This window comes from Gossypium arboreum, chromosome 1, assembly GCF_025698485.1.
Source record: "Gossypium arboreum isolate Shixiya-1 chromosome 1, ASM2569848v2, whole genome shotgun sequence".
NCBI lineage: Eukaryota > Viridiplantae > Streptophyta > Magnoliopsida > Malvales > Malvaceae > Gossypium > Gossypium arboreum.
The window spans coordinates 10,784,208-10,801,181 of NC_069070.1; the positions used below are offsets into that span (position 1 = coordinate 10,784,208).

Sequence of the window (16,974 nt, forward strand, 5' to 3'; positions counted from 1 at the left end):
AAAGCTTGGATGTGGAGAAAAGAATAAACAAGAAGACGAAAAGGTTATTTAAATTTTAAAAATTGATCTTTTGCGAAATAAGAAATGCAAATTGTAGTTTAACTATACTTGTTTAAAGATTGTGGGAATTACATTTTTTTTATGCTTATTTAAAGTTGAAACAAGCATAAAAAAAATGTAATTCTCACAAATCTTTAAACAGTATACTCAAACCACAACTCGCAAATCTCGTCCAGCAAAAAATCAATTTCTAAAATTAATTAACTTTTTTGCCTTCTTCTCTACTCTTTTCTCCACATTCAAGCTTTACTCGACACTCAAATAGTCTTCTTCGCCTTCTTCTTTACTCTTCTTTTCTTTTCTTCTTTTAGAAGAAGATACAGATAACAGACACTACAAAACTCACTTTTACCGACATTTATAAGCACAGGTAAAAGTATAAAATACCGTCGGTATTGATTTTGCCATTATTGTTGACTGTATCATGTCATGGATGTATTTTCTGGTAATGAAGCAGGTGAAAGTTTGGTGCACAAAGTAGGAGGCCAGTGTTATTAATATTTGTTGGATCTTGAAACAAAACAGCATGCAAAAGAACAAGGAAGCTTGTGAAGCAAGCCTTGTGACTTGTGGAAGAAACAAGAGCAGAAATTGGAAGGAAAACAAGAACAGAACTAAAGCAAAGAAAGAAGGAGCATAAGATTGAATGAAATCTAATAATTTTCATTAACATAAACAATGGCATATTGCCAATACATAAATCAAGCTTTTTGCTTGTTAAAATCAACATGTGGTCATCTAATCTACACTAACTACCACTAAGACATTGGAACTTACAAAACTAAAATTGTACATGAAAGAAAAGCTGATTAACAGCTCATTCATACATCAATCTTCTACCTAATGTAGTTCAATATGAACCAAAAGAGTTACATTGACTAAAACAACAAAATGAACAAAAAAGCATTACAACACTTGGTTCGACGACTTACGGTCTTGGCCTGCTCTGCATGATCGGATGACTGGTGCTTGAGCTGCATGGAGGGCCACATTCCAACACTCCTCCTTGGACTCTATGCTGCTAACTCCAAGTTCTTTCCTTAACTTGATAAATCTTGAAGTACTTAGGCCCTTTGTGAAAATGTCAGCAATTTGGTCTTCTGAATTGCAATGAACCAGCTCTATTTCTCGAGCTTGTTCCATCTCCCTTACTACATGCAATTTAATGTTGAAGTGTTTGGTTCTACCATGGAAGACAGGATTCTTTGCAATTGCAACAACAGACATGTTATCACAATAAATCTCTGTTGCTTCCTTTTGATATAGGTTTAAATCACCAAGGATTTTCCTAAGCCAGATGGCTTGGTTTACTGCTCTAGCAGCAGCCACATACTCAGCTTCTGCTGTTGACTGAGCAACAATTGATTGCTTCTTGGAGCTCCAGCAAAACATAGCTGAACCAAGGGTAAAGGCATACCCTGAGGTACTCTTCAAGTCATCTTTTGATCCAGCCCAGTCACTATCAGTATAATCAATGAGTCTTAGATCTTTTGCCTTGCTGTAATGCATGCCATAGTTCAGGGTACCTTTGATGTACCTGAGGACTCTTTTTGCTGCTCGAAAATGGTCCTCATTGCAACAGTGCATAAATCTTGATAATAGACTCACTGCAAACATTATGTCAGGTCTTGTGGCTGTTAAGTACAACAAGCATCCAACCAAGCTTCTATAGGTTGTCTCACAAACCTTTTCTGAGTTGCTTTGACTTGTTAATCTTTCCCCAACAGCAACTGGAGTGCTTGTTGCTTTACAATTCTGCATTGAGAATTTTTCTAGAATCTTTATAGCAAAAGTTCTTTGACTAAGAAAGAATCCAGCCTGTGATTGTGTCACTTCCATCCCTAGAAAGTAGGTCATTTCTCCAAGATCAGACATCTCAAACATTTGATGCATTTTGGTTTTGAAATCAGTAAGTATGGCTTGATCTCCTCTTGTAACCAATAAGTCATCAACATACACAGACACAATAAGCTGTGTTTTACCATTTTCCTTTTTGACATACAGAGTAGGCTCACTGAGGCTTCTTTCGAATCTCAAACCAACCAGATAACTGTCAATTCTACTATACCAGGCCCGAGGAGCTTGTTTTAACCCATACAAGGCCTTCTTCAGCCTGTAGACCATGTCTTCCTTGTGTGGCACTTTGAAACCTTCAGGTTGCTCCACATATATCTCCTCTTCTAGGTAACCATTGAGAAAAACTGATTTTACATCAAGCTGATAGATTTTCCACTCCATTTGAGCTGCTAAGGCAACCAACAGCCTGATGGTGTCTAGTCTGGCCACTGGTGCAAATGTTTCCATGTAGTCTAGGCCATACTTTTGGCTAAAGCCTTTCACAACTAGCCTGGCTTTGAGCTTGTTTAGGCTCCCATCTGCATTCTGCTTGGCTCGATAGACCCATTTTACTCCAACAACTTTCCTGTTGTCTGGCCTAAGAACCAGTTCCCACGTCTGGTTCTTCTCTATCATGGCTATCTCATCAAACATTGCCTGTCTCCAACCTTCATGTGCTTCAGCATCTTCAAAGCAGCCTGGTTTTTCTTGTGAAACATGTGCCCTCTCATAAACTTCAGCTAATGTTCTTGTGCCCCTGACTGGTTCATCATCAACATCCATGTTAGGCTCATTTTGCTCAGAATCAAATTGATCAGTCATGAGTTCTTCAGAGGTGGCTTCAGGTTGATTTCTTTCCCAATTCCAATATGCCTTCTCATCAAATACTACATCCCTGCTTACTTGAACTTTGTTGGCTGAGGGATCCAAGATTCTATAACCCTTTTTTACAGAGCTATAGCCTACCAGAATACCAGGTTTGGCTCTTTTTGACAGCTTGTCTCTCTTTATAGCTGGTATGTGAGCATAGCATAAGCAACCAAACACCCTTAGGTGCTGTACTGAAGGTTTGAATCCAAGCCAGCCTTCGAATGGAGTCTTTTGTTTTAAGGCTTTGGTTGGAAGCCTGTTTTGTAAGTAGACTGCAGTGTTAACTGCTTCAACCCACAAATTTTTAGGCAATTTCTTCTCAAACAAGAGACATCTAGCCATATCTAATAGGCTTCTATTTTTTCTTTCACTGACCCCATTCTGTTAAGGTGTATAAACATTTGTTAACTGGTGTTTGATGCCAGCATCATTGCGAGAAGCTTTGGGCCGGGTGAAGTGTACTCAGCCCCATTATCTGACCTAATGGTCTTTATCTTGCAGCGTGTTTCTGTTTCTACTGCAGCTTTGAACTTCATAAACACTTGAGCAACCTCAGACTTATGCTTCAAAAAATAAACCCAGCAGTATCTGGTAAAATCATCAATGAAGAGAATAAAGTACCTGTTGCCACTAAGTGACTTAGTTCTCATGGGGCCACAAACATCAGTGTGCACTAATTCCAGCTTGCTTGATGCTCTCTAGGTGGTGTTTGCAGGAAATGGAAGCCTAGCTTACTTTCCCATCTGACAGACTTCACAAACATCTTCATTCTGAACTGTCTTGGTGAAGTTTTCAACCATTTCCTTACTGACCATCCGAGCCATAGACTTAAAGTTGGCATGACCAAGTCTTTGATGCCAAAGCTTGGTATTTTCTGTTGAAGCTATATGGGCTGTGTGTGAGTCACCTGACCAGTCAACTTCAAAACATTTGTCTCTCATGGTGACTGTCATAAGGCTTGATCCATTTGGATCAGTGATTTGGCACTCTTGACCCTTGAACACAACAGAGTAACCCTTTTCAAGCAGTTGAGCAATGCTGAGAAGATTTCTATCAATTTCAGGTACCAACAGCACATTTTTGATGATCTTGTCACCTGTGGCAGTGCATATCAGCACTTCTCCTTTGCCTTCAGCATTTATGAACTGACCATTTCCAATTTTCACCCTGGTTTTGCAACTTTTGTCCAAGGTTTTGAAAATTGTTGCATCTGGTGACATGTGATTGGTGCACCCACTGTCTAGCAACCACCCTTTTGAGCCTTTGTTGTGACCAGCTAGACATGACACAGCAAAGACCTGCTCCTCATGGTGACTGGTGTCTTCAGCTACTCGAGCTTCTTCACCATTGTGTTGTGGTTGGTTTTGGCCAGGTCTGCCTTTTTCTTTGCATACCCTCTCAACATGGCCTTTTTTCTTGCAGTGTTGACACACAGCATCTGGCCTGAACCAGCATCTGGCCTCTGGATGACCAAGTCTTTTACAAAATCTGCAGAGTCGATCTCTTCCTCTTGCAGCACCAGGCTTAGGCCTGTTTTTCCAGTTCTTCTTGCCCTTATAGGCAGTGGTACTTGAGGTTGCTTTAGCTTTGGCTTGAAAAGCTCTCTCCTGGTGCTCCTCCATTCTACTGGCTCTCCTTTGTTCCTGAGCATAAAGAGCATTAATGAGCTCTGTTAAAGAGATGGTTGCCAGGTCTCTCGAATCCTCCAAGGATGAGATCTTTGCCTCATATCTTTCAGGCAATGTTGAGAGCACCTTCTCCACAATTCTTGCCTCACTGAACTGTTCTCCTAACAATCTTATGCTGTTGACCACAGCGATTATCCTGTCTGAGTACTGCTTCACTGTCTCTTCTTCCTTCATCTTGAGATTTTCAAAATCTCTTCTCAAGTTTAATAGCTGCTGCTGCCTAGTTCTTTCAGTGCCTTGGAACTCCTCCTTGAGCTTGCCCCAGGCCTGCTTGGGAGTCTCACAAGCCATGATTCTGGTGAAAATAACATCAGAAACACAGTTCTGAATGCATGACATGGCCTTGACCCTTTTAGTCCTCTCATCTGCATGTTGTCTGATTTGAGCCACTGTTGGATTGGTTCGAAGTGGAGCTGGCTCGACATCAGTGTTGACAACTTCCTACAGATCAAAGGCCTGTAGGTAAGTCCTCATCTTGACAACCCATATGTGGAACCCCTCACCATTAAAAACTGGTGGTGCTGCAGGAGAAAAACCTGATAAAGCCATTTAATTTTCAACAACAGGTCCTCTAAGATGAAAGCTCTTGATACCAATTGTTTTATCTTGAAACAAAACAGCATGCAAAAGAACAAGGAAGCTTGTGAAGCAAGCCTTGTGACTTGTGGAAGAAACAAGAGCAGAAATTGGAAGGAAAACAAGAACAGAACTAAAGCAAAGAAAGAAGGAGCATAAGATTGAATGAAATCTAATAATTTTCATTAACATAAACAATGGCATATTGCCAATACATAAATCAAGCTTTTTGCTTGTCAAAATCAGCATGTGGCCAACTAATCTACACCAACTACCACTAAGACATTGGAACTTACAAAACTAAACTTGTACATGAAAGAAAAGCTGATTAACAGCTCATTCATACATCAATCTTCTACCTAATGTAGTTCAATATGAACCAAAAAGAGTTACATTGACTAAAACAACAAAAATGAACAAAAAACAGATTGCAGCACTTGGTTCGACAGCTTCTGGTCTTGGCCTGCTCTGCATGATCGGATGACTGGTGCTTGAGCTGCATGGAGGGCCACATTCTAACAATATTGATATGAAAGCAAATATATGTTGCGTCTGGATCTAGCAATTACATTGCGGTATGCTCACGAAATCATTCATTTTTATAACCATGTCCCGTTACTCCTTGCAGTTGTTATAATTATAATTACTTGATCATGTTAGAGCAGCTTTTGTTCTATTCCTTTATGTTCTGTAATGAACCATGTCTGTTCTGAAATTCTGACATGGTTGTGCCTGTATTTGTTTGAATGTTGGTTCATCAAATATGCAAACACTGCTGGATTTCTTGAATTGCTTACAGAAGCAAAAAGTTGATGAACTGAATGAGGTTGGTTCTCATGCACGTTAAACCACTATTTTGTTTTGGTTAGTTAAAATAAAAAAGCGGCCTAAACATTCTGTCCATTAACATTAATGCCTCCACTTGGGTTGATTAAACCTTATCTAAACTAGTTGAGGTTTGTACTTTCTGTTGTTGCACAGAGCTCTGTGAATCACGACCACCTTGGTCAAATGTTAATACCATCCTCTCTTACAATTTGGACTCAAGTGATTGGTTATGTTATGATATCATGGATATATGCCTTGCCATTAACAATCAGATGCTGAAGCTATCAAGCAATCTTACATGGTTTGATTTGGAGAACAATTTGACGTTGAGTGGTTTTATTTTAAACAGTTGAGCCTGACTTTTGGCAAAATTAACTTTCAAATTTTCAGCCTATTTTTGTAACTATCTGGGAAAATAAGTGTTGTAATTGGTTTATTTATCCGTAGTTGTCATTTATGGTTGGCTCAGCTCAAACAACTATTTTTTTTTTGCAAAACAAATCTACTGCAGTATAGATGCTCAGTCTGTTTGTATGTGCACGTGCATATGTGCATGTGTTCATTCTTTTTCATATTGTCTTGATTTGTTGAAAATATTTTGAATGGATTGTGGTGATTTCAGCATAGAATTTGATCGTGATGATGAGTTGTTTGCTACTGCTGGAGTGTCTTGGGGCATTAAAGTCTTCGATTACTCAATGGTGAGATTCTGAATTTCTGGCACCTGAGAATTTGTTTCAGTTGCCATTATCGTTGCTCACAGATGATAAGGAGAATGTACTGTGACATACTGCTGTGCACCCTTATGCTGAATGTACTGTGACATACTGCTGTGCACCCTCATGCTGCCTGGACTTGGTGTGTCGGAGAGGGTCTGTGTCTGACATGGGTATAGTAAAAGTTTTAAAGTTTTCCAAATATTTGGAAGATCATGCCCCTATATCCATGTTCAAATATGTGTGTGTCCAACATGGGTACTTCAGAGAAAATGAGAAATCCATGTAACAGTTGCTCCCATTTGTTGTAGTTATTGCCTCTAGTATTGAATTGTAAAAACATTGTGAAGGAGGCTGGTATTTTGTTTGAATAAGTCGGTCATTGGGTAGCTATGGATCTGCACATTAACGAAGTTTGCAGTTAATAATTTATTACTTCTCCTTTCAATCTTCAGCTATACCAATTCTCACTGGCTATGGAATTGTTTTCCAGGTCCTAAATGAACCGGCGGATGTACACTGTCCTGTTGTGGAGATGTGCACACGTTCTAAACTTAGTTGCTTGAGCTGGAACAAGTATAGTAAGAATCATATAGCTAGTAGTGATTATGAGGGGACAGTAACTGTATGGGATATCTTTAACAAATCCAATTAATACCTAATCCTACGGCATTCACCATATCCAATTGTGCTCTAATTCTCATTATCCTCTCTTCAATACTGCCAATCTGTGCTTGTGGATGCTAGTAAGATTTAGCTGCAGTGCAGAACATACTAATGGAACTTCATGCCTTCTTCACCTGCATTAAGTAATTTTGTTAAACGAGAATTGTTTTCTTTTATGTTCGCTACTTGCAGAGAAGAACTTGAAGTGACCAACACATCAAACTGTATTGAATTAATGATAAAGATTATATACGGAAGTTATATAAGTTGTCAATAACAACTCAATTCGGCTGATGCTTTCGACTTTTATGGATATCAACTTTCCAGGATATACTTGTTCCATCATTGGATATCTTGGTGTGCTTCCCATTTGCTTCAATACAATCCAAGCAGTGGAGCTGGTTGCTTCATCTCATTTTGCATCCTAGTAGGTTTTCTTCTCAATATTTGGATGTTTCCTGTTGATGGCCTTATAGTCTTAACTATCAAACAGGGAATGTACATAAACTGCTTCTGCAATACAAAATAGGCTTACTTCTGTTCTATACACAACATGCTCATGAAATATCGTACGAGGGATTATAGATTAAACAACAATAAATCATCAAAAATTATAAAATATTGTGCATTTGCTCATTAAATATTTACAACAAATAGAGATATTTCAGACAAATGCTAGGACAAACCCAGGACAAGGTAAGTAGATCATGCCTTGCACCATACAAGTAAAGGTCAAGCACATCTCTGCATATGTAAAACTTTTATCTGCCCAACTTATGCTCATTAATCCCTCTCTCCATGTCCAACCCAGTTATAGGCTGACCATTTTTTTCTCCCTTCTTAACACAATCTTCTCTTGGATAAGATTTTGATTCATTCCTTTTTTTTTTGTTTCGCCTGTCATGATCGCCATTAAGCCTAGGCTGAACCTCATTGTCATCATTCCTTTTCTTTTTGCCGTTATGTTTTGCAATCGCTTTACTAATGTCAATGGATTCATTGGGAGTTCTAGTTCTTCATTCAAAATCCCCAATTTTCTGTTTTTTTTTTTCAGAAAAAAACCCTAATTCTGAATCCCAAATTTTAGGATTTTAGCCAAAAGAAAAACCTAAAGATAAAATTATTTTTTAAAAAAATTTTTTTGGGTTAATTATCTAATTGATTTCTCATATTATAAGTAGGGGTGAATATTAGATCGAGTCGAGTCGAATTGAGTGAAAAATTTTCGAGTTAGTCATGTTGACAAATTCTATTTTAGTAACTAAACTCAATTTGAATTTTTTTCGAATTGAATTGAATCGAGTAAAAAAATTTCAAGTCAAATCGAATCGAGTTAACGAATCTTATTATTTATACTTAATGTTTCTTTTAGATAGACCGATTATTTAATTAATAGACGAAGTGCAAGATTATTTAACTACATGAACAATATATGATTTTACTTTTTAACTTAATAGGTAAACATTTATCAAAACAATTTAGTTTTACCTTTTAACTTAATTATTTTAAATTTTAACTTTTAAAAAGTAAACATTTATCAAAACGACATAATTTTGTTTTTTCTATTCAATTTTTAGATAACTTAAATTGTGTAATTCATGTTTAAGTTAAATCAAAAACTAAATTTTTATTCGAATTAATCCAAATAACTTAAACTAATTAATTAAAAATTAAAATTTTTTATCAAATTTTTCAAATATAAAATTTTGCTCAACCATAATTATAAGTCAAAGCAGGTACAAAGTAGATGAAATTGACGCGTGGCGACTTGTGGTACCTTCGAATGTACCCGGAACTTAACAATGAAACAAGGCTGCCATAAAACTAGACTTTTTTTTTTTATACTACCAGTTTTGTCTTCCAAATAACTTGCCGACAACCGAAACCCTATTTCTAGTTTTACCAGTCAACGGAATATGAGTTCCGGCAGGCGAGTACCCTTCACCCTTGTTCTCTTCTTTTTCCTTTTAGTTTCATCTCACTCTCTTGCTTCTAACTATAATTTCCGAAAGAAGCACAAAATAAAAGGACCCGTTAAAACTTTAGTCGTCCTCGTTATGGAAAACCGTTCTTTTGACCATCTTTTGGGTTGGCTCAAATCGACCCGACCCGACATAGACGGTCTCTCCGGCACAGAGTCAAACCCAGTCAACGTCGCCGACCCCAACTCCCCCTTTATCTCTGTCTCCGACGATGCTCTCTTTGTCGACTCCGACCCAGGCCACTCTTTTCAAGCGATCAGAGAACAGATTTTCGGGTCGAACGACAGCTCTGCTGACTCGGCTCCTATGAACGGCTTCGCCCAACAAGCGGAGAGCATGGGTGAAGGAATGGGAAGAACCGTGATGAGCGGATTTAAACCGAGTCGGTTACCGGTTTACACGAAGTTAGCGAACGAGTTCGGCGTTTTCGACCGGTGGTTTGCTTCGGTTCCGGCTTCGACTCAACCTAACAGGTTTTACGTTCATTCAGCAACGTCGTTTGGGGCGACGAGTAATGTCAAGAAAGACCTCATCCATGGATTCCCCCAAAAGACGATTTTCGATTCGTTGGACGAAAACGGCCTCAGCTTCGGCATTTATTACCAAAACATCCCTGCCACCCTTTTCTTCAAAAGCCTAAGGAAATTAAAGTTCTTGACCAAATTCCACAACTACGCTTTGAAGTTCCGGCTCCACGCGCGGCTTGGGAAGCTGCCGAATTACGTGGTGGTGGAGCAGCGTTACTTCGACGTGAAGGAGTTTCCGGCGAACGACGACCACCCGTCGCATGACGTGGCGCGTGGGCAGAGGTTCGTGAAGGAGGTGTACGAGATACTGAGAAGTAGCCCGCAGTGGAAAGAGATGGCGCTTCTGATCACGTACGATGAGCACGGAGGGTTTTATGATCACGTTCCGACACCTGTCTCGGGTGTTCCTAACCCGGACGGAATAATTGGACCCGACCCGTTTTATTTCAAGTTCAATAGGCTTGGTGTTAGGGTCCCCACTCTCTTGGTCTCTCCCTGGATCGATAAGGCAACTGGTAAGAATTTTTTTGTTCTTTTTTTTTTTTTTTCTAAAAGACAAATTAGCTTAGATATTTTTGATGGGTTCCTGTTTAAAAATTATTTTAATAAGATTGCATTTGATGTGCTAATAAATTTTATAATTTGTTACAAAAAAATTTCCTTTTTTATTTGTGATGGTGTCGATTTTTGTTGTCTTTACGTGTACAAGTTAATTGTTGATTAAGACACTTTAGGAAATCAAAGATGAAAGTAATTGAATGTCATTTAGAGGAAGGTTTGACGGAAATGGTTGCTTATAAGGTTTGGTGTGAGGTTAATCAGTAATGGTGTTGGTTTGACGTCTTGTCCTTTACGTGATAATGGAGAGTATATTATTGCTTTGCTTCTAATGGTGGGATATTTCATATCTTTAACTCTCCCTTGGTGTTGGTACAGTGATCCACGAGCCAACTGGGCCAACACCGTCTTCCCAATTTGAACATTCTTCCATCCCTGCAACTGTGAAGAAGCTCTTCAACCTGAATTCAAATTTCCTGACAAAGAGGGATGCCTGGGCTGCTACATTTGAAAATTATTTTAAGCTGCGTACTACTCCACGAACTGACTGTCCTGGTATGCTCAAATTTTCATTTTCTTTATGCAATGCTTTTATCTGTGCTCGCTCTCGCCATTGCATGGGATTGTTATCCTTTTCCTCCCTAAAATCGTAGCTTTCACCCACACGGTCCCCTGAAGAAGTAAAGGTGCTTTTGATTTCAAATATCAAAAGCATATCGTGTCTCATAATTGTCAGATATAGTGTTGAAATGCTTTTAATTTGGCCGAAACAGTATAATATTTCTAGGAATTTGGATGCAGAAACTCTTCCAGAGGTGACGACTTCATTGAGGCCATGGGGGCCACAAGAAGATGCTAGCCTCTCAGAATTCCAAGTTGAGCTGGTTCAGCTTGCATCACAGCTCAATGGTGATTACGTCCTCAATACTTACCCTTCTATTGGGAAAAGCATGCGAGTAGGTGAAGCCAACCGATACGTAGATGATGCAGTCAAGAGGTTCCTGGAAGCCGGAAAGGCTGCTATAAGAGCCGGAGCTAATGAATCTGCAATTGTTACAATGAGGCCTTCTCTTACCAGTCGAATCGAGGATCGGAGTCAACATGTGGAAGCCTATTAGTCCTTCCATACGATCATCTACGCCCTAATGTAAATATAGTTCTAAATTATTTCATTTCTCTATACATATTTATAGGTAATATGCCACGTATACCAGCATCAACGCTTCATATCATTGACTGAAGTCAACTGTACTTATTCAGGTGTAATAAGCAAGCAGTGTGAGCTTTACTAGTTACGTATCAAAATCGAGCCTTTTCATCCAAGATAGCATTTTCTCTTCCCCTACCAAACAACACAAGATTCTACTCTTAACGCAAGCCACCTATGATTGGGTTAATTTAGACCATGAAATCTAATCTACAAGAGATCTGTAACACTCAATCTCCCGAACCAGAACAAATAACCAAACCAACATATTCCTTAACTGTTCATATAACCAACAATCCTCCAAACAGCTATATGTGCAACGCAATGCCTCCTTCAACTTGCAAATGCTTGGGGGAATCAGCAGCAGCATCAACGACATGGATGAAAGACTATCAAATAATACCCAATCTTTGCCATACCTCCAACAAGTTTTGCAAATGAGCTAAATCTGTAAGCCTAAAATTAATTCATAAATTCCACAAGAAAGCGAATGGCACCCAATATGCTATGAAAGAAAAAGGAAAATGGGAGAGTACCTGTTGGGTGATGGATTCATGGGCAACCATGTAATCCTTGTAGAGAATGTAGATACCCAGAGACGATGCCGTGGCAGCCCCCGTCAAGAATGAATCCAATCTCATCCTCAATGCGTACCTCATCTTTCACCTTCCCCTTTTCTTCTTCTTTATGTTCTTTTTTCTCTTACAAAATTTAGACCACTGTTTTCATGAAAGAAACTTAAAACGGCACCATTTTTGCTCACTTAACGATACCTAACGTTGTCGTTTTAGTAGTATACATATTTTTGTTGGGGGTTGAAATCAAACATATGTTGAGCAGAGGCAAAGCCAATATATAAAAGAGAGAGTGAAAGCCAAAAATACACGTTTCAGTGTGGAGCAAAACACCCCACTTTGTCCCCTTCTTCAATCTTTATTTCCGTTTCAAAGAAAATTTAGGGTTTGGGTTTCTTTCCTTTTGTGAAGAGGAAAATATGCAGCAGCCTCCACAGTTGATGAACATCACCACTGAGCAGATTCAAAAGGTTTTCTTTTTCTATTCTTTTACAGCATTGCCCCCCTTTATATGTATATGCATTTTGGTTGACTGGTTGTTTTATGGGTTTTCTATTGATGGGTTTTGCATGCATTGTTTACCGTATGTATTATTTGTAATCAAACTAGATTTCTCTTGGGTTCTTGGCGTTCTTCATCATATTTACCACAGTTTCATGTTCATGTCATTTGTTTTCTTACTTGGACGAGTTAAATTTATTCTCAACAGTTGATTTTCTATTAAAGAAACAAGCGTAATTTGTTGAGAAAAATTTATATCTATTTATCTGTGTGAATATTGATATGATAATGGATCATGTATCTTGTAGTACCTGGACGAGAATAAGGACTTGATTATGGCAATAATGGAGAACCACAACCAGGGAAAGTTGGCTGCGAGTGCCTCGTGAGTGACCCCTTTCTTTAAATATTGTTCTTTTTATTCTTTGCTTGCAGCATTGTACCAATTGTTATAGGCCCTTTGCTGTCCATTTTTTGTCGTTGAGCTGAATGTTTAGATCATGTCATTCTTCCATTACTTACAGCATTATACCAGGTGTTATAGGCCCTTTTTTCTTGCATTTCACCTTTAAATGGTAATAGACCCCCTATTGGTTGGCAAATCTTTGAGTGGTTTTCCTGGTCACCCCCTAAATTGAGTTCTTCACCAGAAACATTATTCTTTGATAATGAAGTTATTAAGTTGTATGTGCAATTCAGTGCTAGTTTAGTGCTCAACTTGTAGCATTTTTGTGTTATCGAAGATACATTTTAAAAGATTATGTAGCAAAAACTGCAAAACAACAGCCTATGAACACTTGGTCATCTATATTTTAAAGATGAGATGAATGATTGTTTGCCATTGGTTTGCCTATAATTTGAAGAGCTGAAGAACAGTGACTGTCATGGTGGAAGAACTATGGTAGATCTGTATATTTTAAGTCTTTGTGTAATACTGTTGGTTAACCAGTACTGTAAATTATGATATATTCTCTCATTTTATATAGAAAAAAAAAATATGATCCAGGTATCAAGCACAGCTGCAGCAGAACCTAATGTATCTAGCTAAAATTGCTGATGCACAACCACAGGCATCGGCATCGGCATCTTCCCAGGTTGTTTCTCGGAGATTTCTTCCGTTTAATATCTTTGGAAAAACCAAGAATGCATATTATTTCAACTTATTTATGAAACATTGCAGTCGTTGCAGATACCTCCACAGTCTGCAATACCACAAGAGCAGCATGTGTCTGCACAAGCTGCAATGGCTAAGCAGCATCCCTGTTTCTTAGCCCCAAAGTTGCCTTTCCATTTGAATGATCAGCCACAGCAGCAGCAACCAGAGCAGTCCGTGTATCTCCAGCAGCAGCAGTTCAACCAGCCACAAGTTGGGTTAAGATCTGTTTCCCCTAGTGGCACGTATCTCGGGGTGCAAACTGGTATGGGTAACAATTTCATGAGCATTCAAGGAAACAAACAAGATAGCTCAGAAGATGTTGGTGGTGAAGGTTTCCGAAAATCGTCGTCTGGGCGTGATAACATGAGGGCTTGAATGATGTATACATGGCTAATACCCTGGTGTTCGTATTGTGTAGAGCTCTTCCAGCACTTAGCTTCTAATAATCTGTTTATGTTTTGCTGGTATGAAAAGTGGTAGGGGCATACTACATGTAGGGAGCTAACTTTGGTTCTTTTGTTATCTCTGACTTTGTTGTTTTGCGCTTCTGAATCTCTCCGCAATATATTGGCTATTATTGTTTAAATAATGGTTTCAAAGTTGGTAGCTTGCATGGCGATGTGTCAAATGGCACATGTGGTATTCAAGTTTGAGTTGGATTAAAAATAAATTCTTGATTTTTTTTTTTAACATAACTTGTTCAATAACTAAATCTAAATACTTCTGTGAGTCTAATTCAACATTATTCCATCAAAAGAGTCAAACCAAATGTAACATTAGCCCATTAATTTACTTCAAATTAAAACACAAAAGCATCATAATGTTACTCCAATGCGCATATTTTCTCCATCTTACCTAAAAAACAACAATAAGTAGGTTTAAGGGAGTAAAAAACTCTTCAACTTTTTTTAAAACAGCAATTAAATTTTCTTCTTCTTCTTCTTCTTCTTTGCACTCAATTAAATATTTGAACTGTCAAAATATATCAAAAACACTTTGACCGTTAATTTTACAGTACCATGTCGTGATTGTGACACATGGTGAAAAATGATAAAACTCAATAAATATATAATTATTAAAAAACTATAAAAATATTTAAATTTTATTAAAAAATTAAAATTACTAAAAATATAGAAAATTATTAAAATATTATAAAATATAAACATATAGAATTATCTGAAAATACAAAAAATTTATAAAAAAATTATCAATTTTAAAGTTATTATCTTTACCATGTGTCACGCCATGTTTGTAACATGTGGTAAAAATGATAAAAAATAATTAAAATCAATAAAAACATAAAATATTATAGAAAAATATTAAAATTTATTAAAATGCTAATAAAATATAGAAATGTAAAACTTATTAAAATTATAAAATTATAAAAAAATTTTAATCCATTGCCTGCCAAACTAATCCACTTCCCACCTAAACACAGCCCTCCCACAATGCATCTCTTTACAGTTTCTGTGTGTCTTTGCTTTTAATTTTCCTTTTACTGCATAATCTTCATTTCTATAAAAGGGTTTCTGTTAATTTTATTATAAAATATTTTTCTATATTATTATAATTTTATCATTTTAATTTATTTTAATAATTGTTTTTTTTCTCATTTTCCCTCAACATGTCATGACCTGTAGAGGAGATAATAATTTTAAATTTTCTATATTTTAAATATTTTTAAATATTTTTCTATATATTTTATTTTTTATTTTTGTTTTATATTTTTTCATCATATGTCACAATCACGTCATCAACGTGGCAGTGCTAATTGAAAAAAATGGAAGCCTAAGAATATGATATGTGGATTTATTTATGACAATTAAAAAGAACAACAGCAACACCCAAAATTTCCATCAAGGATAGCTCCACCACTACTCGATCACTATAATTGATATTTATTTATTAACAAATGTGCTAAGGTCATCTAAAAAAATTCGGATGTGATCACTCTCGGTTCATTAACCCAATTTCTACCAACTCGATTTTTGGAATGTGATAGGTTTCAAAAGCATACGTTGATAGGCGATCAACTATACACGGGATCGACATTGATCTTAATGCTCCACTTGCGTCTGAGAACCTTAACTCGGGTCAGTATTTACAAATACGTCTCGTGGTGATTGAGACTAATGTAGGTGGTGATTAAGACTGATGCAGATGGTGATGATGGATATGATAATAATGGTCCTTCTGATCACGAGGTTGAAGATTATAGTGATCCCAATCTAGACGAGGTCTCAGATGATATCGACGATGAAGACGCAGATAACGATGGAAATGTTAACGCGTCTTCAGTCGATAACCCGAGTAGAGGCATTATGATATGCAATGATCTTGGGCCATATGTTGATCGTAGACCCCGATGCGGCGCATTTATCTAAGTTTCCCAAAGTACCTTGATATACTACCTGCTCACCGATTGACTGCAAAACCTGAATGTGAGGAGTTGCTTGTAGGTCAAAATTTCATAACTAATGGAGATTGCATATTTACTATTAAGAGGTATAGTTGCTATCTAAATCGACATTATATATTGGGAGTGTTGGAGGTTAGTAGAAAAGTACAATTGGCAGGTAGGAGTAGCATTTATCCAGAGGTTGCAAATGTGGGAGATGCAAAAATTGGTTGGGCCCCACACATGCACTTCTACACGTATGACGCAAAATCACTGCAAACTTAATATACAAAATATCTGCAATTGCATTATGCCAATAGTGAAGGACATGCCGACCATTCCTATATTGATACTAATGCAAGAACGATTTCAGTACCGAGTGTTATACCGGAAAGCATGAATAACTAAACAGATGGCCATAAAGCAATTGTAAGGAGATTAGGATGCGTCGTATAATGAGCTAAAGGGGTGGATAACTGCTATGTCGGAGTACATGCCAAGGATTCTCATTGTGTTGACCTTATTACGGTCCGAACGACCAACTACAATTGAGAAGAAAATTTTTCCACTAGATGTTCTGGACATTTGATCCATACGTGAAAACATTTCCCTACTACAAATCATTTATGCAGGTTGATGGGACCTAACTATACGAAAAATATACACATATCCTACTTATTGCAGTTGCTCAAGACGGGAATCGGAACTTGCTCTTAGTAGAGTTTGTCATTGTGGAGTAAGAGAACACAAAATCATGAAAATTCTTTCTGATGAACTTGTTGACTTATATTGTGAAGGACGGCAATATTTGCATCATATCCGATAGATTG

General features: G+C 37.6%; 2 protein-coding genes across 3 annotated transcripts; both read left to right on the forward strand.

Moving 5' to 3' along the window:
* The first annotated feature begins 8,966 nt into the window (after positions 1 to 8,966).
* Positions 8,967 to 11,612, forward strand: LOC108480300 (non-specific phospholipase C1). Its single transcript, XM_017783248.2, has 3 exons — positions 8,967 to 10,264; positions 10,686 to 10,862; positions 11,109 to 11,612. The coding sequence occupies exons 1-3, from the start codon at positions 9,157 to 9,159 to the stop codon at positions 11,423 to 11,425; spliced, it is 1,602 nt and encodes a 533-aa protein (XP_017638737.2). The 5' UTR covers positions 8,967 to 9,156; the 3' UTR covers positions 11,426 to 11,612.
* Positions 11,613 to 11,935: 323 nt separating this feature from the next.
* On the forward strand, positions 11,936 to 14,335 carry LOC108482121 (GRF1-interacting factor 2-like). 2 transcript variants are annotated; one of them, XM_017785228.2, is made up of 4 exons: positions 11,936 to 12,559; positions 12,899 to 12,975; positions 13,597 to 13,684; positions 13,771 to 14,335. In XM_017785228.2, exons 1-4 carry the CDS (start codon positions 12,509 to 12,511, stop codon positions 14,119 to 14,121), a joined length of 567 nt encoding a protein of 188 aa, XP_017640717.1. In that variant the 5' UTR covers positions 11,936 to 12,508; the 3' UTR covers positions 14,122 to 14,335. The 2 variants fall into 2 exon arrangements, with proteins under 2 accessions (XP_017640717.1, XP_017640718.1); XM_017785229.2 differs by having other exon boundaries at positions 11,939 to 12,559; positions 13,780 to 14,335.
* The last annotated feature ends 2,639 nt before the right edge of the window (positions 14,336 to 16,974 follow it).

Bases quoted from the DNA above. Each gene is read 5' to 3' on its own strand.
- LOC108480300 (XM_017783248.2), top strand. From the start codon at position 9,157: ATGAGTTCCGGCAGGCGAGTACCCTTCACCCTTGTTCTCTTCTTTTTC. The intron at 10,265-10,685 runs GTAAGAATTTTT...GTGTTGGTACAG, and splicing joins CTGGATCGATAAGGCAACTG to TGATCCACGAGCCAACTGGG. The intron at 10,863-11,108 runs GTATGCTCAAAT...ATTTGGATGCAG, and splicing joins TCCACGAACTGACTGTCCTG to AAACTCTTCCAGAGGTGACG.
- LOC108482121 (XM_017785228.2), top strand. From the start codon at position 12,509: ATGCAGCAGCCTCCACAGTTGATGAACATCACCACTGAGCAGATTCAA. The intron at 12,560-12,898 runs GTTTTCTTTTTC...TGTATCTTGTAG, and splicing joins CCACTGAGCAGATTCAAAAG to TACCTGGACGAGAATAAGGA. The intron at 13,685-13,770 runs GTTGTTTCTCGG...GAAACATTGCAG, and splicing joins CGGCATCGGCATCTTCCCAG to TCGTTGCAGATACCTCCACA.